We start from the raw sequence: 26,873 nt of genomic DNA on the forward strand, positions 1-26,873 counted from the left end.
TGGCCTAGTCAAACCATGCTAAGTCCATCAAATAAGAGGTTAAATCATGCATTTGCTTTCTCCCTATTTCAAATTTCACACTAAGAAAGCACAAGCTTCTCTCTTGAGATGTCTCTGCTCACACAGTAGCACCTTTGATTCAAGAACTTGCCCTTATGTTCTGTTTTTAGAAGAAGCCACATAAAGTCCAGAAATGTGTTGTTTCTGTTGGACTGCCTTTAGGAGGCACAAACAAAAGTCTAGTTGTGTGTTTGTGTTCCCCATGATTTGGCAGGTTTTTATGCCTTCCTGCTGAGCAGTGGCTTCTGGCTGCCCCATAAATTATGCCTGTGCTTGCTATGACAGGGGGAAACAGAAGCAGCTGCTGTTCCAGGTGATGCCGGAGTTCTGTGAGGAAACTCACATTGTTGCACATTCTCTTCTCTATTTCTCCTTCTTTGTATGGGTGTGGCCATCCTGCCACAACATGGTGGTGGGCTTGTGATTAGAAATAAACAGTTTTTTTAGATTCATACTTGAAGAGCTCTACCCTGTCTGATCATACTGGGCTTTTTCAGCCCTGATTCTAGAGTTTCCTGAAAGCATCCTGAGAGCTGCAGTGAGACACTCTGGTGCCAGAGTCCCTCCATCCCCTGCCAGTCGTTCCTCTGCCATATCCCTACACACTCTCCCACCTCCACCAGTGCCACCAGATCAGCTGTTATCCTGAATGTGAACTCTTCTTCTCATGTGATGGCAGAAAGGCTGTGGAGTCATAGCCTATTTCTCCTCTCTGGCTTCTCTCCTGGAACATGGTAGAATCAGGTAAAAGATGAGCCAGAAATGCCCTTCTTGTCCTCCCTCCCACTTTGCCTGACCTTGTTTAGGGCACGATTTTCATATGAACTAAATTGCAAGTGAGCCAGCTCAGCTTTGCCCACATGGCAGCTATTATACCATCACCAAAATGCTTGACTTATTTAAAGCTCTGTGTGGTCAAGGATTATGCAGCTGTTTAAAGAGGGAGGGATGTGCACTGAATAACCTTGCAGGATGGGTCTCCTAGTGCTTTATCAGCAACAGGAGGGGCAGTCTGGGCTGATCTGCTATACAAAGGACTGGGAAGAAGGAAAGCTTACCAAACCAAGGCAGGAATGCCCAGCATGAAGCCAAAGGTCTGTCAGGCTGCTTACCAACATGTGCCAGGTGATGTGTCTGGCAGGAGTGATTCACTGTGGGTCACCACTGTTTACTTATTCATATTGCTAACCTTAAAAAAGGGAATAATTTAGTAGGAGCTGGCAGTTAGAGCATTTGGTGATTCAGGGTGAAAGAAGCATTTAGAAAAGGAATCTATCTGTGAAAGGACAGTAGCAGCTGACCAGAAACCTGTGAGTTGGATTCAAAGGGCTAAATTCTGCTCTGAAGCAAAAATTATTCATAAATTAGCAGTCAAAAGATAATTGGAACTGTGCATATATGCCATGAGCATTGGAGCTCACAGAGATCTCAAGGTGCAAATCAGCGTGGAAAGGAAAAGCATTACAGGGGAGATGAACGTGGTGTAAAAATACCAGCAAGAAGTCAGAACCTTTGGATTTGAAAGTAGATATGAGCTGAACATGTAAGAGTGGGATTTGAATAATGAGGCAATTAATTATTTCTTGGCATTTTAGAGTCTGATCCTAGTAATTTCATCAGGAATTTCCTATTCCTAACAGTATTGCAAAACTTAAAGCTGTATTTAAAGATGTAAGTATCTGCCTGAGCAGGTAGGTGTCAGTGATTTAGGTAGGAGTAGATTGCATTGGCATAGGTTGGTTCCACTATGGCAAATTACTGGTAGATTGTTGGTTATTGTACCTTTTCTTTAAATTGAAATTGGTTATTTTCTCTTACTCCTAATAGTGCTCTTGACTGTTGCTGTCTCTGTTCTTCTTGCCCAGTCCAGTTAGATTTCTGTGGGCCACGAAGAGATTGTAATATTTGATTATGCTTTATTCCTACTTTTAGTTTTGTGGGTTTGACCCCCTGCTAACTTCCCTCCAAGACAACATGTACAAACCATTCTATTTTTGTGAAAACACTGCACCTCTTTTGAAACTGGACCATTAATCCTCTATTTAGTTGCAACAGAGCTTTTTGTATTGCATAATCCTTAACACAGCTCGGTGTTCCGTGGCACAACTTTGCTCACAGCTGATTCCTCAGGGTGATGTCAGTATGGGTCTGTAGAGGAAGACAGCAGCAACATTGATTTCTTCTAGTAACTCTATACAAAAGTAAAAGCTTTCCCTGCAGCAGGAGTGTATAGGAACTGTCTAGTGGACTGAAAGCACAGAGACAAGAGCCAGGAATTCCCGAGATTGATTTTTGGTGCTTTCTTTGATTCACTGAGGTCACATCCCCCAGGGTAGGTGCAAATGAAGATGGGGAGCTCCCAGCACAGCCAGCCCTGCTCCATGGCCCTGTGGCTTCTGGGCTCCTGGGCTTCCTGGGTGCATAGCCAGTGAGCCCCGAACCTGCCAGAGGAACACCCATCTCTGCATCCGCCCATACAGCCCAGGGAGCTTAAAATATCCCCCTCTGAGCTTTTATGGAGATTGCCTTTGTTTTCACTGAACTCAATGAGATTTTTGCCGTGGACCTCAGTGTAGTCAAAGCTAAACAGAGGTGAAGTGAACCCACCCACTATCAGTTTGGATAAGACAGGGTTAAGTATATCCCCCTGCCTGGCCTGGGACACCAACCAGACAAACTTCCTACTTTTTTATTCATCCGTATATTTTTGAGAGCCAGCACTATTTTCAGGGTGTGCTGAACAGGTAATCCTTAGCTACATGGTGAGCACTGTTAACAATGACAGTCTGTGCCAGTATTGTTAATAAAATTTACATTTCTAATGTGTCTTTTCATTTGTTTTCAAACCATCTATTCCCCTCTCAGAAAGATTATGCAATTAGATTGTGTGTCTTCCAGTCTGCAGTCTCCTTGCTTTGTGTTAAGAGTGAGGGGAAAAAAAATCTTACTTTCAGGTGTATTTAACTTAATCAGGAGTAAAAAGTAACTTTGGTAGTTTTGGTATGTTTTTACATACAGAGTTATCTCCGTGTATTAATTATTTCATGTCTTGGGATGGAAGGTAAGAAAAAGTGTGATTCAATGTAGATGCTCTATGGATTCTTTTTTCTTACCTTACCTAAACTCTCCTTTTCTTGCAGAAAGAGGACCTCCAAATATATGAAAAGTACTGTCAGAACAAACCAAGATCTGAAGCTCTCTGGAGACAGTGTGGAGACAGCATCTTTTTTCAGGTGGGATTTCATTGCAGGCTAGCAGTGCAAGACTCATAAAGCTCGTTTTCCTTCTGTATCTCTTCTTTCTTTAGAAAGCTTAGAGCAATACACAGACTTTTCTGCATGCTTCTTGTACTGAGGGCAGGTACTCAGAGTGTGTCAAGGTGCTCTGTACAGGAGATTGGGCAGGTAGAGCAGATTTCCTGCTCAGGAGCCTGACTGCAGGCTATACCCAAACCAAACAAGTGCTGGCTTCTTTGCAAACGCCAGCTGATTGCAATCTCATCAGCAAGGAATGCCAGATTTCGACACTAAGTCGAACCTTAACATTAGCTCTTGTTTAGATGTATTTTCACTGTGGCATAAATAACCTGGAAACTCCTATGCAGATTGAACAAATTTTTCTCTCACTTAATTCACAGATATATAATCTCAGATTGTCAGATGATAATGATCTTGGTGTCTTACCTGTGTTTCAAGAAACAATTGTGTTTTTCTACCCTGTTATTTCTTACAGGAATGTCAGCGTAAATTGGATCATAAACTCTCACTAGATGCTTATCTCTTAAAGCCAGTCCAGAGAATCACCAAGTATCAGTTGCTGTTAAAGGTAAGTTCTCCACGGCAGTGCAAAGATTTCCAATGCATAGCATTTTACTTAAAGAGTTGCAAATCAGTCAGGACTACCTGGAAATAAATCCTCGCTCAGTTCTTCAGCAAACACTTTGCAATGTTCAGTTGTAAAATAGTAGAAAACAGAAAAAGAAGGGACTTGCATTTTAGAATAGGAACTGCTATTTCTTAGCAGTACTTACATACTAAGCAATAGAAGTATACTATTATATGTATAGCTTTCTCTATATAAAGATATTTTACACAGTAAATAAAAATATTGTCTTATTTATTGTTTTATTTATCTTTAAATAAAATCTATTGTTTTATTTATCTTTAAACAGAAATTGAAGTTGGCTTTTTTGGGTCAGTATATGGTCTTACAGTCTGAAAACAGGAACTGATGCCTTAAATCCTGTCTCTAACATCTGTCCCTGTTTAACAAAACTCTTTCAGCTCTCTGAACTGATATTTTCCCATGGTTGTGACTCAAACCTTTCAGGAGGAGCCACTCCCTTTTGCTGCTTCTTTTTAAAAGACCCAGCTAGGAACAAATTGTAACTTTTCCAGGAGATGGATACGTGAAATTCCCTCTTGATTTGGCTGGAACCCTGAGTGGTCCATGCTTGAAATTGTGGTCTGAACTGGGCAACAGGAAATATAGAACTCAAAACAATGACTTTTTTTTAAGATGATGGCTTAAATTTCTATCTTCATTTTCTCAGTTCTTAAAAATAATACTTATTGTCTTTCCTTATGAGAAGGTCATGAAGGTGAATTACACGCTGTTCTCAAGCTGCTGGGATTAATGTAGTGTTGTGCACTGTCAGGAAATTTAGCATTGAAATTTGCAATGAAGATTTTAGGCTGCCATTTAAATTGCTAGCAGCTACCATGGCACTGCTCAAATTGTGCCAGTGCAAGTCATGTGAGGACCTGGCTGGCCCTTCTTGTGCAGTATTTCTCCAAGCTGTTTACTGACTTTATGCAAAACTATAGAATCCAAATATTGAAGGGGGATATTGACATGGATAAAACTTCATGGATTCCAGCAGATTTACATCAACATACTCCAGAAATAAATTTGCCTCTATTTCTTGAAACTAATCTGCAAGAATGGAAAAAGTGTCAAGGTCTCCAGAAAAGCAAGAATAAACCAGTTTCTGCTTTTAGTTTGAAATATGACTGTAAATAAAACCAAGATTAGATCAAGGAGTAAAATTCTCAGGCAAAACAGGTCACAGCCATTGGGGTTTGAAGCTGGTCAGACCAGTTTCATACTTAGCAACAACACATTGGCATGGGCATTTACCTTGTCAGGGATTATGAGATCTGTGAAGGTGATGCATTCTTTTCCTGGTAGCAGGAGCACTTAAACATGTAGAAAAATTGAAGTCAGTGAAAAATTGATAACAAAGAAGTGCTTAAGAAGCTGTGTGCCTTGAGTGGTGGGCAGACTAGATTTAAATTTTGGGTCACAATTATTGCAACCCTCTATTTTCAACAGTTTAGCTAATATGCTCATGCTGATGAAAGCAGCATGCTCACTGTACAAGGAGCAGAGATCCATCCTCATCCTAGAAAGTGTGCAACAGGTACTATAGGAATGAATCCTGCTTTTACCTTCTAATGTCTCGTTACCCAAGCACTTGAGGAGAGGCTGTTGCTGTTTGGGGTTTGCAGGAACTACCTTCTTGGGGCCCCATTTTAGGGTAACACAAGTGCGTCACCATTTGGATTAAATTATTTCCAAACTCAAAATGTGGAATGTCGAACCTGCCAAATTCAGATTAGAAATTAATTTATATTTTTAACAGTGGTAAGTACCTTGTGGAACTACTTGCAAAGGAAAATGGAGAATTCTCCAGCATCTGAAATAATTATATTAAGTTTGTTTTCTAGCAGATGTGAAGAAAAAAACCCTGGAAGTAAAACCCTCTGACATGCAAGAAGTTCATTGTAAATATGTCAGAATGGTCCCATCTCATCTTAAATGAACACTTGAAAATGGCCAAAAAGTCAAAATGTGTGTCCTCAATGACAATCCTGGTGAATGTCCTGTTTGGTTTTGTTTGGGGTTTTTTACTCCCTTTTTGTTTTCCCAGAGCTCTGCTACTTTGTCTATACGGCACAAATTTCAGGGAGGATTGTCTTATGGTGTCTTCTGGTACAAGAAGTTCTCAAGTAGTTTCCATATCTCTTTTTAATCAGGAAATGCTGAAGTGCAGCAAGAATTCAGAGGGTACTGCTGAATTGGAAGAAGCCTTGGCCACGATGCTTGATATCATCAAATCAGTAAATGATTCCATGCACCAGATAGCAATCACAGGATATGAGGTACTATTTGCTGTTGCTCCTACTCTGGTCTTGAGTAATCCAATGCTCCTCCCACCACTGATTATGCTGTGCCTTTGGCTGGTACACTTTGCAGGAGCCTGTGCCACATTCCTGAAGGATGCCACTCAGTGGCATGTTGTGATTGCCAAAAATACTTGTCAGCACACCTGTCATGTGGAGGTGGGGTGTGAGTGTGGGGAGGTAGTGGGACAAATGTGAGGCTTCTGTGTAATTGCACCCAAAACTCATTTGTAGGTGAGAGGTGCAAGTGTGACAGACATAACTTAACAAATTTGCTGAAACTTTGTGACCTCTGTGCAGCTTGACAGTTTTCAAGTCTTTTGCACTGAGGGAAGAAAATTTATCTTCCACTTAAAGTGGATAATAGAATCCATCCCAGTCACTGGCAAGCTTGTTATCTGAAATACGAAATAACAACCACAGTACAAATCAAAGGGAACAAATCTCTCTCTCTCTCTATCTGCTGATGCTCCATTGAAGTCATATGATTTTCAAGAACTAGTGTTGCCTACATAAAATAAGCCCTTAAGTGAGAAGTGGAAGTGATTGACACATAAAGGAGAAACATGCCTGGCAAAACGAGGCCTGAGGGTCATGTGGTTGCCCATTTTGAAATAGCTGCAGGGTGAAAATGTCAAGAAAGAAATAATATACTGAGAAACTGGGTTCAAAGAATTATTACATCAGAGTAACGGTTTAGTCTAGACACCAGGAAAACTATTTTGTGCAGAATGCAACTTCCTGAGAAGGTGCTGGGGTCTACAGAGACTATGTGTGGGTGGGAAGTTATTCTGTTTTTCAGGATGGGAGTGGCTTCAGGAGTTTTGATTTCTATAGTTCTCTTTCATGCAAGTGCATCTGGTAGCTGAGGAACCCATGCTCCTGTCAGCATGAGTTTATAAATAAATTTAACTGCTTACTCAGTGGCATGTCAGAGATCCACTGCTGCACAGAGCTGGAGATGCTCCTGCGGACTGTGCATTACATTTGAACTGAGAATGTGAGTTCTTCCTCCAGTAGCTGTACTGGTTGAAGGTGAAGCAGTGGCCACCTCATTACACTGGTAAACACAGACTAGATGTGGTGCCCGTGGATCAGAGAAACATCACAGATCATAAGCACAACCTTAGATCCCCCAAACCTGACAAATTTAAATAAAGCATATGTTTACCTCATTCTGGTTATGGCTAAGTCTAAGTGTCTCAGAGATTCATTTTAGAAAAACTCTTTAAAGCCTGGATATTATTATTGCAGACTTGAACGAGTCAACATGGGCGTGGGAGGCTCATGGATACAGGACAGAGTTTCCACTGTTTCTTATTCATTCCCAAAGAGAAGGGTAGCTTTCCTCCCATGTTTCCCAGTTTAAATGTATGAAGTTACAGCAATTTCACAAAAAAATTTGGTTTTAAACTGCTCTGTAAGGGATGGGCAGAAGAGCTTCCCCAAGAAAGGTATCATATTATCCTAAGCAGAGGGGTTCTAGCCAGTTTGCTGTCCACATAAATGTTGAGGTCATCCTTTTGCCTATTCCTTGCTTTCAAATCTCAGAGTAGTTTTGTACTCAGGAATTCAACAGAGCATTCCTGTTCCTTTTAAACTTTTACTTTTGAATTTTCCAGCCTTCCATGAAATGCCAGATAGTAGCTCCTAGGACTAGATTTTTGCTTCTGGTTTCTTAGCTGAACTGAAAAAGCATTGCAAAGGGGGACATAGCTGCTGTTTAGCCCAATGCTGACAGCATTCCTGAGATGGTTTGTTACATGATTATTCAATGGGGTGAAAGTGTCAAAGAGGATGCACCCAATAATTATTTCTTCTCCCTGTTCCACCTGTCCCAGGCGCTCAGCTGTGGTGCCAAATAAACACCTCCCATAGCTGATGAAACCACACCCCATCTTGTGGAGTCTTTCCCACACAGCCATGATAGAAATACTTGGCTAGAACACCTTTCAGGGAGGGATATTATACCAGCAGGAAAGCAGGTTTTGTGGCAGCTGATAAATGCTCCTAATTGCATAGGATATTCTGCTTCTTGGACTTGTGCACATGCAGACTTGAGGAGCTGAACTGTTGCGTAAGAAGTTTCTAACACGTAAGTCTCGGGTTGGTTTGGTGGTTTCTGGGTTTTATTTGTTTGATTTTTGTTTGGTTGGTTTTTGTTTGTTTGTTTTTTAATTTTTATTTTTAGTCAAAGCCACAAAAAAAAAAAGTAGAATAAAGCTTGGAGAGCAGAAGTTTTACAGATGTTTGCTATTATTATCCCAACATTGGTATATAATCTGGCCTGCATAGTTTGTCCATGAGTTATCATGGGAGATACATATGAGTTATCATATTTATCTCTCATATTTCATAAACATGAGATACAGTGTATTGTTCTTAGAGAGGGTAATTATGTTTGAGATAGTGATCAAATCCTTCACTTTAAATTAACTTCCTTTAGGACAAAATATTGCTGCCCACTAGAAGAAATTACCAGAAACAGCATCCTCCTCTCCATTTGCTGCCCACACTAAAGAGAGAGTCCAAGGCTTGTGGGCTGATATTCAAAGGCTGCCACCCCTGTCCATCCTCTTTCTCTCTGCAGTGGCAGCCTCCCACTTCACTTGCTGTATCCCAATTCCAGATACAAGACTGGAGACAGACCTATCACAAGAGTTATACTGAGCTGGATCTCAGTGCTGTTCTTAACAGTGCCTGGGGTGACAGCAGCTCTCACCATTGTCAGAACTGTGTAGAAAATATGCTTGTTTGTTTTTTTAATTTAGCTTTACGTACCAATATGCTTTTCACAGGCTTGCAGTTTATACCTGCATGCATGTATAAATACAAACATCCACAGTCCTGTATGCACAAATAAAAGATCCAACTCTATATATTAGAGATGGGAGACTCTTATTGAAATTACTGAAGTTCTTTGAATAGTTTGGAGAGTCTAATAATACCCTGATATAGAGTGGAAAAGTACCTAGTTAAGACCTGTTTTTGCAGTGGGATCTATGGTAGAGGAGGGGGAGGGAGAGAGAGAACAGGTTGCAATCCGTAGTTTAAGAAATTGGACATTCCCGCTTGGAGCTAACATCTTTACCTTATAGTCAACAGAACATACAGATGTTGAAAATAAGTGCTTCAATAATGCACTGGGCTTATTCCCTCAACTTATTATACAAAGCATTCCTAGGAAAAACTTGCTGGTAGGATAATTATGTTTATCATTACTTGTTGAAGCCCATTACCATAAATGTGTTGCCATATCCTTTATCCACACTTTACTACACTCTTAACACTGAACTGTGCTGGTGGCATCAGAGCTACATATTTGTTGATTAATATCAGTTGAGGTATTTACCCATCAGTGGTCCTCAGACAATTTAGAAAGGTCTTGTTACTGCTTAGTTTCACTCTCCCTCAGGTACTTTTATAGCTCCTTGGTGCATTCACTCCCTCTTTGCCCAAGGCTGTGCAGGGTTGCATAGTTTGCAGATAGTGAGCCAGGAAACTATTGACAAAGCTTATAAAAGCTATTTTGCAATAGGAGGGAATCACACACCTACATACCTCTGGGCACCAATCCGTGACTTCAGACATCTAAGCTCTTTCAAGGTTTTGCCCACAGGTGGAAGAAGCTCCAGAAACTGAAACAAGATCTTCCAGAGCCAGGGCCTTTGCTTGAGCATCTGGACTGCACTAGGCCTTCATACTGCCTTGGAGTCAGGAGTCTTGAAACCCTTTTTTGTCAGAAGAAGTCTCCTCTGAGGTCATCAAAGGGGACAGCCTGTCCTGAGACAGACCTTAGATGCTAACTATGAATGGGGAGACAAACTGAGAATTATGGACATGGAAACCAGTGGGTTAATGGTTATATGAAGAAACCACACAGGTTTAGCAAGGGGACATGTGCACTCTCCAGCACAAAGGATGCCCAGGCACATGCCTCTGCCTGGAAGCCTAAACACCATTAGAGGAATGAATTGTGCCTGGGATTACCCTATTGGAATGTGATGTACACTCTCTTGGTTTCTAGGGCGATGTCAGTGAGCTTGGCAAGCTGTTGATGCAGGGTTCCTTCAATGTGTGGACCGACCACAAGAAGGGGCACAACAAGGTGAAGGACTTGGCTAGATTCAAACCAATGCAGAGACACCTCTTCCTCTATACAAAGATGCTACTTTTCTGCAAGAAACGGGAGGAGAACACAGATGGCCACGAGAAGACAGCTTCGTACAGCTTTAAAAATTCATTAAAGGTAATAAATGCAGTAATGGTGGGGGAGATAAATAAGTCTGGTGTTCTCACAAGACAAGGATGTTTCCACGTGGAGTTTAAGCAGGTGCATATATCTGGGGCTGTCTCACACCCCTAAGTAAGTTCCCATTTAGTTTTGGTCTGGAGACAGACCAATCCATATGTCCTGCAACCCCAGACATGAACCTTGTTTTTTGCAACTAGATACAAATGGGCATCCTGTGTATTCTTGCCCACCATCCCATAAAGAGAAGCAAGACTGAATGGACCTGCATCTCTGGTTGTTCTGCCTGTGGGTATCCTCTAAGTGTAATTCTACTGCAGGTTTTACTATTGAGATAGTTGAGCAGGTCTATTCTGTGACAGTAATAGCTACAGATGAATCAGTGCAGTAGAAGTGCCCTTTTATTTGCAAGAGTGGCATTTCCAGATATGAGTCAGGACATTTTATGGTGGGATTCACAAGCAGGCCAATTTTCCCTTTAAGCACATTGGTGTGACACTTGTGACTTTAGCCAACTGATATGGATCATGAAGTGTAATGCTGCAAACTTAATACAGGATAACCAGACAGGAATTGTAATAGAACCTGGTTCAAGAGTTGAACCAATTCATATAAACATTTGTAGTTTCTTTCTGTGGAGAGAGAAGGAATGGTGGCATAACACTGTCTAAATCTTCAAAGAAATGCTGAGGTAAATCAAAAACAAGAAGGATGAACGAATACAGGAAGAAGATGGGAAGTAAAGTAGCAACTGAACTTCAAAATTGTGGCAAAGAATATTTCATTTAAGAAATCTAGAATTATTTCCTTCAGGTTTTTTGTGTTTGGATTTGCAGTTCAGTCATTAAATCTCACAAAGCCCTGTTCCATTCCTCATCCTCTCCCACCTTAACGGGTCAGTGATGACAAAGGAAAATTCAGTCTTCCCAAAACTGAAAATTTGTCTAAGTGGACAAGAGCCAGGATAGGATTGAAAACTGACCCACAGATGAAGCAATGAAAGAAAAGAGGATAAACTCATGAACAGACATTAGCTTGGGTTACTTTTGAACACTCTTTCCCCTTAATCAAAAAGATGAACAACAAATTAGATATTGAGAAATAACATGTTCTGAGTTTTAATAACTCACTAAAGTGTATAAGTGAATGCAACCTTTTCAAAATGCTTCTCAGAGGATTGAGTTTAAAGACTATTGAAATTTTCCAGATTTCAGCTTCTTCTTTTTTGTTTTGAAACAGATGAGCACTGTGGGCATTACTGAAAATGTGAAAGGGGATAACAAGAAGTTTGAGATCTGGTATAATGGCAGAGAAGAGGTCTATATCATTCAGGTAATGACAATAATTTTTTTTTCCCAAGGACTATATACTTCCTTTCAATTGAATTGTTTTTAAGAATGTTTACTGTCCTGTACACTCCAGAAACAATAGCCATTGAAAGCTTCATTGTTGTGTGGGCATTGAGATTGCCAATTTATTATTGTGAAAATGGTCATGATTTTGGCTAAAAGAGGAAATAGAGTAGTGGGAAATCTCTTGGAATGCTAGACAGAAAAGCATAGACAGGACCTTAAATTCATTGTCACTCTTCCATCTCGAAGAGCATCCTCTGCTTTGCTCAAAGCTGGCCCCAGTGTTCCAATCCTTGGGAAAATTGAGAGCAAACATAGGTCAGGGCAGCACAGTGATTGGCAGCACATTTTAACTGGATCTGCTTTGCCCTGTCCTCTTGTGTTCTCAGGCATCTTCTGTTGAGCTGAAAAACACCTGGATTTCAGAGATTCGCAAAGTCCTGACAGGACAACTGGAAGCATGTAGAGGTAGGACACACAGAGCAGGATCTGGTAATGTTGCCTTCCTTCTGGAGCTGTGTGTGACAACACTGAGCTGGGACGAGTACAGGTACAGGGCTGACCTGTACCACCAGTGAAACGGGCAAGAACAGATCTCCAGTGTGAGGACCAGCTGGGTGGTTGCAGCATTGCTGGGATTTAAACCCTTGTCCTGGTCAAAGAAAATTTCTTGGAACTTTAGAAGTGGCATTGATAATTATTCCATTCACAGTTAGTCCAAGGGACATTCTTTTCCTCTGTTCTCCCTCTCAAGCTACAACTCTAGGAACATCCATTTACACCAGCATGTGAGGAGTTGGAGTCCCAGTCTTCACTTTGTGCCTGCTCACAAGACCTGGCACAAAAGATCTTTGTCCATGTCCATGGCTGAACATAGCAACTGTTCCTCTCCATCCTACTGTTTTCTTTACTTTGTTTGGGCTTGAAGGTTTTTATTTTCAATCTACTCACCCACCTTATGTTTTAAATGTCAATCAGTTATCCCATCTTTTTATCTTGGTGACCTCCCTGTAAAACAGGGTTGGTGACATTTCCCTCTCTCACAGAGATGTCACAACAAAGGTGGTTTTTGATGTGTTCAACACCATGAATGATCTAAGCCTCATAAGTACCTAAAGTAAAGACACCCTTTTAATGTAAGATATTGAACCCCAGACAGAAAAATTCAGCTAGATTATTCCAGATAGTAAAAGAACATAGTCTTGAAAGCTATTGGAGATACTATTCTATTTATTCTCTTAGACAAAAAAGCCTCACAGCTGTGCCTAATACAGGCTTTTCCTGGGCCCTGGCATTGCTTGTCATCTTGCTCTGTCATTTTCTGCTTCTGTCATACCTCTCTTTGCAAGGTCAGCAAAGCCTCTCCACCCACATCCTTCAAATTCCTAAGCAGAGTTTGTTCTAGGTGAAAACCTGTGCCTGTGCTTTAACTTTAGAAGTCACCTTTATTTTAATTGTCTGTTTCACAGAGACAGTGAGTTCTTGCAACCTCCTTCAGTGGAGGGAAACAACTATGTACATGAGCCTCAGCAATTCAATCCAACCCAACAAAATACTTACTTACAATGCTTACTACTGAGGTTTTTTGTTACTGTTCTTGTCCTCATCCTTTCTCCTTTTAATTCTGAATTTCACTATGATCAGTTCAGTGTGAACTGCTGAGGACAGAACTCAAAATTCTTCTAAGCGCAGTTTCAGGACTTGATCTAGGGACTTTTTGATATGGTTTGTAATATTTACTCCTGAGGTATAAAAGCTGGTGTTGCTTAGGCTACTGCAGTAGAGAGAAGAGAAAATGTACATGTTTAATAGGAAAAAGTGCTAATCCTCCATGTGTGTTTCTAGGCAAAGAAAATGAAGCTCACAGTTGAGCATGTGTGAAATATTTGTAGCATAAAAGACCTATTAGCTAGAGTTACTATGCATTCTCCAGAGAAAAATACTCAGAAATCAAGATTGAAAGTTTTTTAAAGAATTTATGTTTTGATGTTCTCTATTGTTTTGTCTTAAGATCATAGAATTCTAGAATATTTCTGCCTTAAGATCCTAGGATTCTAGAATATTTCTGTCTTAAGGTCATAGGATTCTAGAATATTTCTGTCTTAAGGTCATAGGATTCTAGAATATTTCAGATTTCAAGGGACCTCAAGACATCACAGTCTAAGGTCCTGCTCAAAGCAGAGTCAGTTATTGGCCAAACCACATTACTCAAGACTTTATCCAGTCTGGTCTTAAGAACATCCAAGGATGACTTTCATCCTACTCTATGAGTAAAGTCAAGCTTCCCTTCATTGTGAATCCAGCAGAACAGCAGTCAGAGGGTATAACTTGTATCTCATACGCTGTTGCAGCTCTTCCCATTGCCTTTTTCCAAACAATCACATGAATCAAGGCCTTTATTACAATACTGATGTCAGGAAGCACATGCTTTGTCCTGTGGTTTTACACAGTTATTTCTAGTTCCAATGACTCATGAAAGAAGAGACTATAATCCAAGACTGGATATTTCTCCAACTGTGCATTGTAATGAGAGAAGGAAGAGGGATATATTTGTTTGTCTGGCTGTTTTTAATGACTGTTGTTAGGAGTTGCACAGGCAGTTGGGATGTTGGAAGGAACCAGCTGAGATGAATGAGTGAAGGGCAAAGAAGGTGGCCAAAGTATGTGATAAATAGTTTAACACATGGGTCATTTGTGTCCAACCCTCGGTGTATGTACAGCCCCATCACATATTGCAGTGAGCATGGAATGCCAACAAGGCTTTGGGTAACACTGTGGTCCATCAATCCCAAAGAATGTAGTTGTCTCTTGAAGGCAAAGGAATTACTGATGCAGCTTAAGGGATCTGTGCAAGGCTGTGGATCAGTTGCCAAAGTCAGGAATGGAGCTATTTCCAACTCCCCACCCAGAATGCACATTTCTCCCCCGCCAACAAAAGACTTCATTGAGTTTAATCTTTTGGTGCTGCCCCTCACCCCTTATCAGTTCTTCTTTCATTGAAAGGAGATTCATCTTCTTACACAGCAAAATAGCCTTGGGATCTCAGCAACCTGAGAGTTTGAAAGCAGCTCCTTCCATTGCTTCCTCACTTCTCAGAGTCTGACTCTCCTGGCCCTGAAATACAGGCTGACAGCATCTTTCTTATCATTTTTCTTCACTCAGAACTTACTGGACATAGGTACAAGTTGTTACTACTTGACAACTATGCAGAAAGAGTGAACAAGTGGCACCTAAACAACATTTTCTTATTTCTGTTTGTCAAGGATGCTGAGCAAAAGCATTCTGCAGAGGGATGGGGGTATATCCCACTACATGGCTGTGTGTGCAAAAGGACTGGTGTACATGCATTGCTAAATGCAGAAAAACCTGTGAGCCACAAAACCTGTATTCTGGGAAAAATGCCATTATATCCATTCTCTAGATCCATATAGTGCAATTAGCTAGGAAGAGGTACAGAGGAAAGAGAAGGAGGTAGAGCAATAAATCTCTTCTGCACTGAAAAAATATGAGTGGAAGAGGTGTTTGGGTGAGCTAAGGTTTCATTAAGATCATCATATGCCTTTTCTTCAAGTACAAGCATTCCATTTTGATTGCAGTGGCAGTCAAAATCTCTTCTCTCTTATTTTTCTCTCTTCCCCACCTTCTACATAAACACAGAAGCAATTTATACAATTTGGAGCAATTTCCTTTAATTTTTTCTTTACCAGAAGCAAGTCAACTGCACCAAAGAATCACGGAGAGTGTATACCATGCACCGATGGATTCCAGTGCAAGCAGGTAACCACAGCTACCATGGCACACTCAGGGCCATGTTTTGTCTTGCCTTTGTGCTTTTGCAGTACAAAAATTCTGAGGGTTTTGTATTTAGCTTCCTGGGTATGAACTTACTTGGTTGTCTTCAAATTCTTTAAAGATAAATTCATAGTAAATACACATAAAGATTTTGCTCAGGGGGGGGACTAAAATCACAATTCTGCATTGATTAGCTCAAGTTTAGGCAAAATGTATTGGAACGTTTCCAGATGTTAAATGGAGCTGTCAGCAAATTTTTGTAATGGCCCAATTGCTGGGCAAGTTTAATGTAAGTTGGCACAGGATATCACTGTAACATTTTAGCAGGATCAACCAAACCAAGAGGTCCAAGGTAATACAGCCAGCCTTTGAGGGCTGTACAACTCCATGCAAGAAATATTAAACACGTGTAGTGCTAAATCCTGCACCGTATTTTCTCTAGGCTTGGTTACATTTGCTTTGTTTAAGATTTAAGGGTGGAAATCTTTCAGCAGAACCACCTTGGGGATAGGAGAAATTTATCCCAGTAAGATATGAAATGCAAGCACAAAAATGTTTCAAAATAATCCAGACGTGTGTCCTTCTTATAAGGCTCCTAAAGTGAGATTTTTTCCAGAGCAGAAATTATAGAAAAAATATGTAAACAGCAAATTAATTAACTCCAGGAAGAAAGGCCGTGTGATTAGCTATTTATCCTAGAATGGATTAAACCAAAGGAAAAATGAAGCACTTGTTGTCCTCACTCTGCCAACTGTGCCAGAGGAGGAGAGGTCAGATGCTCCTGCTCCAAATGCCAGGTTATTATAGGAACAGGAAGAATACAGTAAGTCTTCATGAAAGAACAACATTCTGGGCTGTCATGAATGGAACAAGGTTTGGAGTGTAGTGTGTGTCTCCAAGAGAAGCAAGGACAGGGGAATTGCAGCAGAAGTTGGCTTTGCACTAGCTGATGTGAAATGCTGGATCCAGAATTCCTCAGACTGTGGAACCCCTTCTGCAGCCTGTTTTGAGATGCTGGGTGAAGGAGGAGAAGAAAGGAAGCCACCTCATGGGCACAGTCTGTGTTTGTGACTGATATGGCCAAGCAGCCCCAGTTGTGAAAGGTGCTGTAGGTAAGCCAGTGGCAGACAGTATTAGCTAGAGAGCAGACATTATCATCAGAACTCTGCCAGTGGTTGGAAAATAATTCATCATTGAAATTTTATCTAACCAATAGACACCCTCTTCTGGGTTGCCTGTGTGTAACAGTGACTGTTGCTTATCGGGAATCGTCAAACCCGTGCTGTGACATTAATGAAATGTTTGCAGGATGCTCTCCCCTCCCCAGGCTGTATCTGTTCCATGACAAAGACTATCCCCTTTACTTGTTTATGTGCCACCACAACACTTGGGACTGCAGTTCCATGAGATAAGGCAGGGCTGGTTTGACTCAGGATTGGAGCTGAGGTGTTGGCAAGAGGGACACTTAGAGCCAGTGCCCATAATACAGGCAGTTATTGAATGTCCCTGAGTCCTGTTCAATCTATTTCAATTCTCTCTCTCTGTAAATTCTTCCCCAAAGTTTCACTGTTAAATCCTAAAATGAGATGCCCTGAGGTATCTATTGCTGCTGTATCTCTCTCAAGGGATGGTTGCTGCATTTCAGTGATAATGAAATGATCCCTTTGTATTGTTTTCTAATCTATTTAAACATATGAAACTTAAATAGATTATTGTTCTAACTGCTTAACTATCTTCTTTGTTGGAAATGACTGATTCAGTCATACATCCATGTAAAAATATCCTCTGCACATAGATAAACACAAACACTTGGAGTTTGACTGCAGATGCTGTTTCAGAAAAGCTCGTGTGTTTTCTTGGTGACTTTCCCACAGCTGTAAATCTTTAACTCTGTCAGCTGCACATCTCATAGTTATCTCAGCCCAGCTGAGAAGGAACAGAGAAAAAAGAATAAGGAAATGTGAGTGTGCTTTGGATTTGTTCCCATATTTATTTTAAGCCCAATTTTGTACCTGACATTAGGCTGAAAAATCACATTTTGATTTAGTACAGGAGGTAACAGAGACCTTGCTAAGGTTCCATCAGAAACAGATCAGAGGTTCAAATACAAAGCAATGAGTCCTAGGCCGCTTTATAGTTATGAAAGTTATTCACAGATCTCTAGTGTTCCAAATGTTTTAATGTTTGTAATGATATCTCAGGCCTTCCCTTACAGCAAAATAAACCCTATGAATGTTCAGTTTAACAGTTCATTGTTAATTGTAAGCAGCAGTGTAATTGCTGACACATGTTAATAACAAGCATTTTGGCAAAGAGGATTTCAAGTATGTAGATACAGTGAAACGTATGGAGCAATCTGCAAAAGATAACAGTCAAACACCCAAACTAAACCACCAGACATTTGCAAAACAATGAGGATAAGAAACATGAGAAAATCTTGCAGCTAGAACGTCCTACAAACCAAGGGTGGGAGGGTCCTTCCCGTTACAGACACAAGGCCAGTACCTGTGCCAATCTGTCAAGGCGAATCCCCTGTGGTCTGTGGTTCAGCTGTAGTCAGGGATATCCCACTGGGATTCATGTGTCCAAAGAGAAGAAACAGAAGTTGGGGGAAGCCAGTGGAATTCACATGTTCCTCTATGCATGGTATGACCTCTTTGTGACCATCCAGTATCCATTTCTCTCCTGGAGACAAATGCAAGCTACAAAGGATGGAAAACTGGGATTTTCTTTCCTAAGCTGGTTTTCCCCCTTCTTCCTTCCAAAATGGTTGGACTTGCAAAAAGAGCTTGTGCAGACAACCAGCTTGTTTCTCCATTTTTCTCAACTCTCAGAGAGCACATCCTGTAGTGTGTGGTGTAGAGAGGAGGCAGGGGCTGGGATGACTTTTATCCAGTACAGATGCAGGTTTCTGTAGCATAGAATTTTAAAACCTGCTCTTTGTTCTGTAGGCTTTCATGTCTGAGGAGAAAAAGAATTCTTAGTGCTCAGTGCTCTGTTAGGCATTAACTAGGAATGTAATTATTTTTATATTTCTTTTGTCCCAAGGTATAGCAGGAAGTCATCAAGTATTTATGAAAACAAATCTGAGACATCAAATGTGGAAGCATCTAACAATAAAAACAGGAATTCCAGTCCCAGCGCCAAACAAAAGAGAGGTAGGAATTCTGAGACAGAGCTTTTGCTTCCAAAGGGTAATATTTTTATAATTACACATATTTGTGGTGTTTGATGAGGATACTTTAAATGTATGTTGTTTAAACCCAACATCAAAAAAACAATGCTGCAAAGCTGAGCAACTGTACCATGAAACCTCCTGAACACCAAGAAGTGTTACTTGTTTAGGATTTTTAAGTCTGAATTTTGATGCATTATGGTGTTCTTTATGAAACTTGTGTTTTTTAAAAATAGAATTTTGGGGACAATAGTATATGTATTTTAACCTTCTGTATCCTGGTGAAATTGGTTTCTAGATACATTTAATTTTAAGACTGTCTGTGGACTTTGCTAAGTGATTTCCTTGCTTTATGTCTGAGGCTTTTTGCATCCTCTAACTATAGGTTCCCTCTGGTGTATAGTGAATACACCCACACACTGTCACAGAAAGTGCCTCCACTGTTTGAGGGCATAAGTACAATAGATATTCTATACAGTGTAGGTTAAAATGAACTGAAGATGAGAAACTGAATCTCATCTGACAGTAGCAGGAACGGAAAATCTTTTGACAGCAGTTTCTCTTTCAGGCAGTATTTCTAAATGCTAGAGCAAAGAATTTTCTAATAATATAAAATGAAAATTATGAGGTCTTAAGAGACTAATGCCCAAATGAGGCTTAAAGTAACAGCCCTTTCATAAATAGAGATAGTAAAAAAGAAAGTGGAATATATTCTCTTTGAAAAATAGGCTATTCGCCAAAAGATTTTTTCATTTCAATAAGTTTTCATGGTGAGAAATGAAGTAATGGATTCTTCAGTTAAAAATCCAATCTTAAAAATTTTTTTCAGTATATTTTTTTAAATGCAAACTTTTTAGAAATTAGGAAAGTGGAAAAGTGGCTTTTCATTTGAAATTCATAAACCTCTTTAAAAAAAAAATCCAGGAAAATTATTGATGTTTTTAACTGGTCCAGCTAAGCAAGAGTGTGGGAACTGGGATCACCCTATGTACTGATTGTCATTCTTCTGTCTTGGCTTTCCCATGACCAGCTCCTCAGGGCTCTGGCTTTGATCCCACTAGCTCAGCCCAGAGCCTCCTCATCCTCTGCTGGGTGGCTGCTCCTGCAGAGCTGGGCAGTGAGGCCATTCTCGTTTTGGGATTTGGGTGTCCTGTGCATCCTGGGCTGCAAACCAGGCTGCACAGAGCCAGCAAAGAACTCTCCAGCTTTAGATGTCCCACCAAAACTTGTGTCCCTGTGAGGCACCTCTGGCTGCTCCTCTGCAGGGGCTGAACTGAGTTTTCTACATATAAATCCGTGTTTGGTGTGGACCTGACTGGTGGAGTCACTGCCTTGAAGCCATATGGGAGCAAGTCCAGCAGGGCAGTTGGAGCAAGTTGCTCACAGCCATGTCCTGCTGGGCTCTGAATAGCTCCAAGGATGGTGACTCCACAAATGCCTTGGGGATGCTGTCCCAGGCTTTAACCACCTTCACAGTAAAAAAGTTTTTTTCACATTTTAGAATGGAATTTCCTGTATTTCAATTTGTGCCCATTGCCTCTCTCATCCTGTCACTGGGCTCCACTGAGAAGTGTCTGACTCCATCTTCTTTGTTTGGTATGATCCCCCTTTTTCAGCCCCTTCTCCAGGCTGAAAAATCCTGTTTCTCTCACTCTCTTGTCATGTCAGCTGCTACAATGCCTTAATCATGGCCTTTCACTGGATTTACTCAAATGTCCATGTCTGTCTTGTCCTGGGGAGCCCAGGACAGGACAGCATTCCAAGTGTGTCTCTCTCGTGCTGCAAAGAGGGAAAGCATCACCTCCCTGGTCCTGCTGGCACAGCTCTCCTAATGTAGCCCAGGATGCTGTTGGCCTTCTTTGCCACAAGTACACATTGCAGGCTCATGTTCAACCCACTGCCCACCAGGACCTGGTCCTCATTATGTTTGGAAATGGCTTCCAGGGTTATCTGACATACTTGCAGAATAAAGGAAAAGGTTTGAAATAACTCAGGTTATTTCAAAGACAATGTGAATTTAGAGACCAGTGTATAGTGCTTTGCTGGTGCTGAAAGGCTGGGGGGACTTGTGAGATCCTCACGGGGTTCCTCAGTGCAGTGATGTAACTGCAGAGCTGAAGAACCAACATTGAAACCTGACCCCTGCAGACATGCACTGATGTATTTACCGTGGGACTCTGAGAATGAAATGCTATGGATTTTTTTGCCCTAAGCAAACAGAAAGTAAGTGCATTTTATATACCAGTTTCTGGATTCTTTATAAGCTACAGTATCTTTACAAGGTTGCCTGGCAGTGGGAGCAGCCATGGCAGGGAATGGTTCTTAGGCCAGCACAGATGGTCTGACAGCCAAAGGCAGCCCCACAGCTGAAACCACCACTGAGTAGCAATTCCTCACCACATGTATCTGCCTGGCCCAAAGCTGGCATCAGGACACTGGGTAGCAGGAGCTGAAGCACACTGACATAATACTTCTGTGTTGTTGAAATCTGTTAACCTCACACCCACCTATGCATGCAGGCACCTTGGATCCTGGATTATCTTGGCTGCAAATCAGAAAGTGATAGGATGCACTTTCCTTTGGAAGCACAGCTTGTCTGTCGCTTGTCCGTCAGTGTGGATTCACTGTCTCTTTGTGTTCCCTTTGTACTTCTGGTCTTCATTTGTCCCTCTAATGATTTTCACTTGGCAGTGTATGAAGTAAAGAAGAGGAAAAGCAGCCAACACATGGTCTTTGTCCTGCTCCTTTGCCATAAACCTTCTGTGTGTTACCTGCCCACACTAAGAGAGGAGCAGATGCAGAATTTGGCAGGAATGTGTGGATCTGGGGGTTTGATCTAGGTCCACCTGTTTCCTGCAATGCAAGTAACTGAGTATCTTTCAAACCCAGAGCCTTAGGACGTCGATCCCTCTGTGACTGATCCCTTTAGAGGCGGCTGTCAGGTGGCATGGCTGGCTTATTCCTGAGGGAGCCTGGCATGTAAGCTTTGCTGGCGTGGCATCCTTACATCCCAGCAAAGCATGAGATCAATTGCATGACTATGTGCCCGCTTTGGAGGCTGTTAGGAGGACTGTAGGAGGTAAGGCTTGAGAGCACATCAGCTTTAGGGCAGACAAGGGCAGACTGCTCAGTATGAGTGCTGGATAGCAGAAGTGGGACTGCTCACAGCACTTGCATGTCTTGCACTGCAAGGCTTTTTCTGTTATTTCTCCCTACAACCTTGTTGTTCCAACCACAGTGATGTGTTTTCACAGTAAAAGGCACTAGATCCTTTTTAATGAGCTTGCTGCTAAACTGTATTTTCCTTTGATGAGAGCTACATCCCTTCACCTGTTTTTCTTTGGTTTTGTTATGTTATTGTTCTCCATTAAAACTCAGTGAGCCAAACTCAACCCAGGGGCTCTGTTTGGCTCAGCTGGTTTAATCACCCTGACCTCATGTGACCTTTCTAATTGATTAGCTCTTGCTCAGGCTTGAACTGAATCAAAATTTATTTATTTATTTTTAGTTGTCATCCAGTGCTAACCTTTCCTTTCCCATAAGCTGAACAGCTGACCCTTCCTTCCTTATTTCTCTTCCCTCTCCCTCTCTCTCCTAGTTGATGCTTCCACCTGCCTTAACCTTGAGCGCACAGCGCTTGCTAGAAAGCGATTCACATTGCAAGGTCTTTCCAACCGCAGAGCTCCACCCAAAGGTAAAATCACCCATGCAGCATTTGGTCTCAGGCCATCTGTCTCCTGCACTCCCACAATGTTCTCTCCATCCCATAGTGCCATCCATCACTGTTTCCCAAAGTGCTGCTGCATCTCGCCCAAACACTCCTGTCTGATGCACACATTTGGCTCCTCTTCTCAAAGACACTGTTACCAAAAATTTCTCCCACAGCAGTGTTGGCAAGGCAACCTTTGAGTTGGCCAGTTCAGTCTTTTACTGGTGCACATTGCAAGTAATGGAAATTTCCAGTTTCTCTCAAGGGTCAAAGTGTGAACTGGTTTTAAATGATCAACCTAACTTCTTTCAGCAACTTACAGGCTTGAAGGGAAGAGTACCATCTCTGTGTTGTGCTACACAAGGTTTTCATGTGTTAAATCATTCATTGGTTGGACCTCTTTGTTTTTTCAAATGTTTCTTATCTGTGGCCTAGTGATTACTCTGGAGAACCAGAATTCAGGAGATCTGGGGTTTATTGCCATTTCTACTTAATTATTTTATATGGTACTGTAAAACAGTGTGTTCTGGGTCTTTGTGCATAAATGTTTAACAGATATTTAATATCCATGAGCAGAGAACACTGTGTGTTCCTGTGATGGCTGTACAAAGAAGAGACTTCAGAGCAAAGAAAGAAATGTGAATAGAAATTAAACTGGATGACTACTTACAATCACTTTCTGAAAAGATACTACGATTACTCCTTTTATTGTTATTGTGTGGCTTTTCTCCTGTTCTGATCAATGATATTTCCTTCATGAGACAAAGGGTTAGTGTGCAGTGATGGAGAGGGTGAGCATCAAAGGAGGAAGAAGCAAGATGAAAGAATAAGAAGAGAAATGCAGAAGCAATGAATTGTATTGTTATAAAGTAGATAACAGTGTAGCAAGAGCCACGAGAACCATAAGATTCTGGCCGCAAGGCTAAGGCTACATGTGGTATTAAGATCTGAGGTACACAAACTAGTTTGGTGTCTGAATACCAAACCTAGTGATTTCTAAATCTTGTGACTTGGGGAAATGAATTACAAAATACAGATTTCAGAAATAACGTAATTTGTGTGAGTTTGGATCTACAATTTTGGTTTGGGCCCCTTTTGCTTTTTTATCTGAATTTTTCTTTTCATATGAAATGTCTTGCCTTGTACTCAATGTTCCAGACAGTGAAGCACAGCTCAGAGGAGTTCACCCCCTCAGCTGTAGGCACTCTCAGCTCAAAGGCTTGCAAAGTCTGGTTATTTGGGATTCCTGTGAAACACCTCTATTACCCAATGTGGTGTTTCACCTTGTTGTGCTGTTTTGTCACCGATCTGGTCCTGGCCTAGAGGGAGCCATTGGCAAACAGGCTGGGTGCTGGGGTCATTCCTTCAGGCAAAGCCATATTAGCATGACATGGGCTGGCTGTTAAAGCAGATGGGAAGCTGGGAGAAGGGAATGGGGAAGTCTCTGCAATCAGCTTGTCTTGCTCTTGAACATTTTGTCTAAAGATTCATTACTGGACGTGGCAGGGGATGGTGCATTGAGCTGAGCACACTTTGGTTCACACCTACTGTGTCTGTTCATGTCCAGAACACACAAAAGGGAAGGTCTAAACAAGAAAATACCAAGACTAAATAAGGTGAAAACAAGATTGCTTGATGGATATCAACTGGTAGTGGAGCATGGATGCTCAGAGAAATGCTGAACTGTCTGACTAGGTGGAAAATGTTATATATAAGGACCTCAGTGTTTTGGACAAAGAAATGCTGATGTCAGGAGGAGAAACTTTACCATCCTGCACTCCACTAGTGCAGAGATCCCCCAGGCAGCCTTAGCAGAGCTGGCACCAAAGTCTATCAAAGTCCATACTCAGCACTCTGCATCTCCCCCATCCTTGGGTCAGCATTAGCCATCCTGGTTGGCAGAGCCAAGCTCCTATTACTTGGTGTTGGTACAACTCCAACACATCTCATAGTGAAATCTGGGGAATTTGTGTCTTCTGAGCAGACTTAGAGAAAAGGCAGGGTCCTAATTGGAGTAAACAAAAAACTGCTCTGTAGCCTTCACTGGTTTGTCCTGGTAAGGATGGAGGCTCAGAGAGTGTTTTCAGGCATTCACACAGTTAACTTCTAGAAATGACATGTGAACTCCAAACCACTCATGTTTCAGTGTACTTCGGGTCAGTCATCACATAACAAGCAGTTCTGTGTCTAAAATAATCCAAACCTCATCTGTAGACACACACCCCATTCTAGTCATCACGCTCATTTCTCTATGTTTTGTAGCTGTACTTGGACACTAGTTGTTTGCTAAAATAATAATTGGCATGAGTCTCCTTTCTGAAGTATTAAAACTGGTGCAATTGGAATTGCTTTGAAAATATGTCCATAGCAACTCTTTTCTGTGCTTCTCACTCTGTTGAGGGTATTTTTCCTGTTTGTTTTAGAAGAGCAACCCACCTTTTACCTACCCTTTTCCAGCTGCTGCTTTGCTTTGAACATCTTTTACCCTCAGTGCTTATTAACCTCTAACCCTGCCCTGCATTGCATCTGTCTGTTCTCCCAGATCCAGAGTCTAAGGACAGAGAAGTTACCCGTCGCTTTTCCCTTGCCTCCTCCATCAGCACCACAGTTAATGCTTCTGCTGTGACCAAAGGTACCGTCACACTGCTTGCTTAGCTCCCCCTCTCCCTGCCTGCTGGCTCATACATTCACTGCCAAATGCTGTTCACAGAGTGAGTACACCAGGCTCAGTTTTTACAAATGCAGGAGGTTCCAGTAGAAGAAGAGTCAGGACCAGTGTAACACCTGCAGGGAGGCAGCCCAAGACATTTCAAATGTATATCCAGGTGTGCTGCCAGCACATAGAATGACTCTTCCCAGTTTCTCCACAGTAGGCTTCAAAAAGTGTTGCTGGTTTCCATGGAAACTGCATTAATTTTTGGCTGATGTGGGGTTAGGTTTCCAACTTCTCCCCGATTTGGATTAACTGAAATTCAATTGAAGTTATTTCTCTGTTTCCTTAAAGCTCTTCAAAATTTTTGCTTTCCAGAAGGAGAGAATCTCCTCATTGTGCAGCAGACATCAAGAAAGTCTGAAATCAAGCCAAAAATAGATGCCAGTTTTAAGCATATTTAGCATAGTCACAGTTATGATTAGAAATTATGTTTGCAAGGAATTTTCAGACATGCATGAAGGCACTGACCTCTATGCAGTTCGTGTGGGAATTTATGAAAGTTTTAGGTTTGAACTTTATTTTGAGAAAAGGCACTTTTACAAAATTTACTCTAAGTTACTGCATTAGTACCTACATTTAAACTCTAAAATCAACCCATGCATTTGGGCAAGCTGGTTGTGCTGAAAATCAGTAAGTCTGTAGGCACCTATGCCTACGTGTCAGAGATACTTTTTAAGAACAGAACATATGGTCTTACAAGGAATTCTGAATATACTGTCTTTTGGTAGGTCTTGGAATGAAGCAAAGGAACTGATTTGCAAGTTTAAGATTTGCAGGGGCAATTCACAAAACAAAATAGAAGGAAAAAATTGTCTGAATTAATTTGTATAAAAATCTTTCCTCTGTATTTGTCAGGAAGGAAGTTGCACAGTATTTGGTGCCTTCTCAATAGCTGTGAAGGGTATGAACAGCATCCTTGACTGCCATGAAGCTGTCAGGAAATGAGACTGTGGTGGGATTGATGGGCAGAGGAAGGATGTGACAATCCCACTACCTACAAATGTTTTTTTGCCAGCCCCTTTAGATGGTAACAGTAAAACATCACCCCATGAAAGCGATGGGCATAGCACAGGAGAAGAGGTTCTTAGAGCTTTCTGTCCTTGGCAACAACTTCAGATAATACATGGTCAGTTACTAAATTATGGGAAGACTGAATTATTTCCTAATAATTATTTTGAAAGCTGAGGAACAGAATGAAGCACATATTAAAAAGAATATGGGCAGCAAAGTGTTGTTCTTTAGTGTGGTTTAACAAAGAGAGCATGTGTGAATTGCAATGAAATTCAAACTCTGTTACAGTTTCATATCAGAAAGTCCTGTCCTAGAATCCTGTCTGCCACAAGACTGTTGGCAGTCTTTTGGAATCCTGAGAAAGCAGCTTTTGTAATGATTTTAAAACCTAGAAAATAAAATCAATTAAGTATTTTATTTACAGCATCTCTTTTAAGAAACTATTTCAGATGACAAAAGAACTGAAGCCTGAGTCTTGCCTCAGCATCAACCCAAATTCAGGTCTAGCCAGGGGATTTGAATCATCACTTTAAAAGGCTACGGCTACTGCTGTGTCTGATCCTCACTGCTGACAGTTCAGCTCCCTCCACATGTGGAGTCGGGGCACAGGAGAGGCTGTGACAG

The 26,873-nt window shown here is 41.3% G+C and overlaps 1 protein-coding gene across 12 annotated transcripts in view; it reads left to right on the forward strand.

The window, feature by feature from the left end:
- The window catches only part of MCF2L2 (MCF.2 cell line derived transforming sequence-like 2), a 158,079-nt gene that overhangs the window by 119,327 nt on the left and 11,879 nt on the right, over positions 1 to 26,873 (forward strand). For 7 of the 12 annotated variants that reach the window (XM_027712890.2, XM_027712876.2, XM_027712877.2 and 4 more), the window contains exons 19-28: positions 3,201 to 3,293; positions 3,793 to 3,885; positions 6,099 to 6,224; positions 10,273 to 10,494; positions 11,737 to 11,829; positions 12,239 to 12,317; positions 15,557 to 15,626; positions 18,690 to 18,799; positions 22,415 to 22,510; positions 25,068 to 25,157. In XM_027712890.2, coding sequence (XP_027568691.1) covers positions 3,201 to 3,293; positions 3,793 to 3,885; positions 6,099 to 6,224; positions 10,273 to 10,494; positions 11,737 to 11,829; positions 12,239 to 12,317; positions 15,557 to 15,626; positions 18,690 to 18,799; positions 22,415 to 22,510; positions 25,068 to 25,157 — 1,072 coding nt within the window. The remainder of the gene's footprint in view (positions 1 to 3,200; positions 3,294 to 3,792; positions 3,886 to 6,098; positions 6,225 to 10,272; positions 10,495 to 11,736; positions 11,830 to 12,238; positions 12,318 to 15,556; positions 15,627 to 18,689; positions 18,800 to 22,414; positions 22,511 to 25,067; positions 25,158 to 26,873) is intronic. The other 5 variants (XM_027712887.2, XM_027712888.2, XM_027712885.2 and 2 more) reach the window with 2 other exon arrangements.

Source organism: Pipra filicauda, unplaced genomic scaffold (assembly GCF_003945595.2).
Source record: "Pipra filicauda isolate LSUMZ 115617 unplaced genomic scaffold, ASM394559v2 scaffold98_size3848907_pilon, whole genome shotgun sequence".
Taxonomy (NCBI): domain Eukaryota; kingdom Metazoa; phylum Chordata; class Aves; order Passeriformes; family Pipridae; genus Pipra; species Pipra filicauda.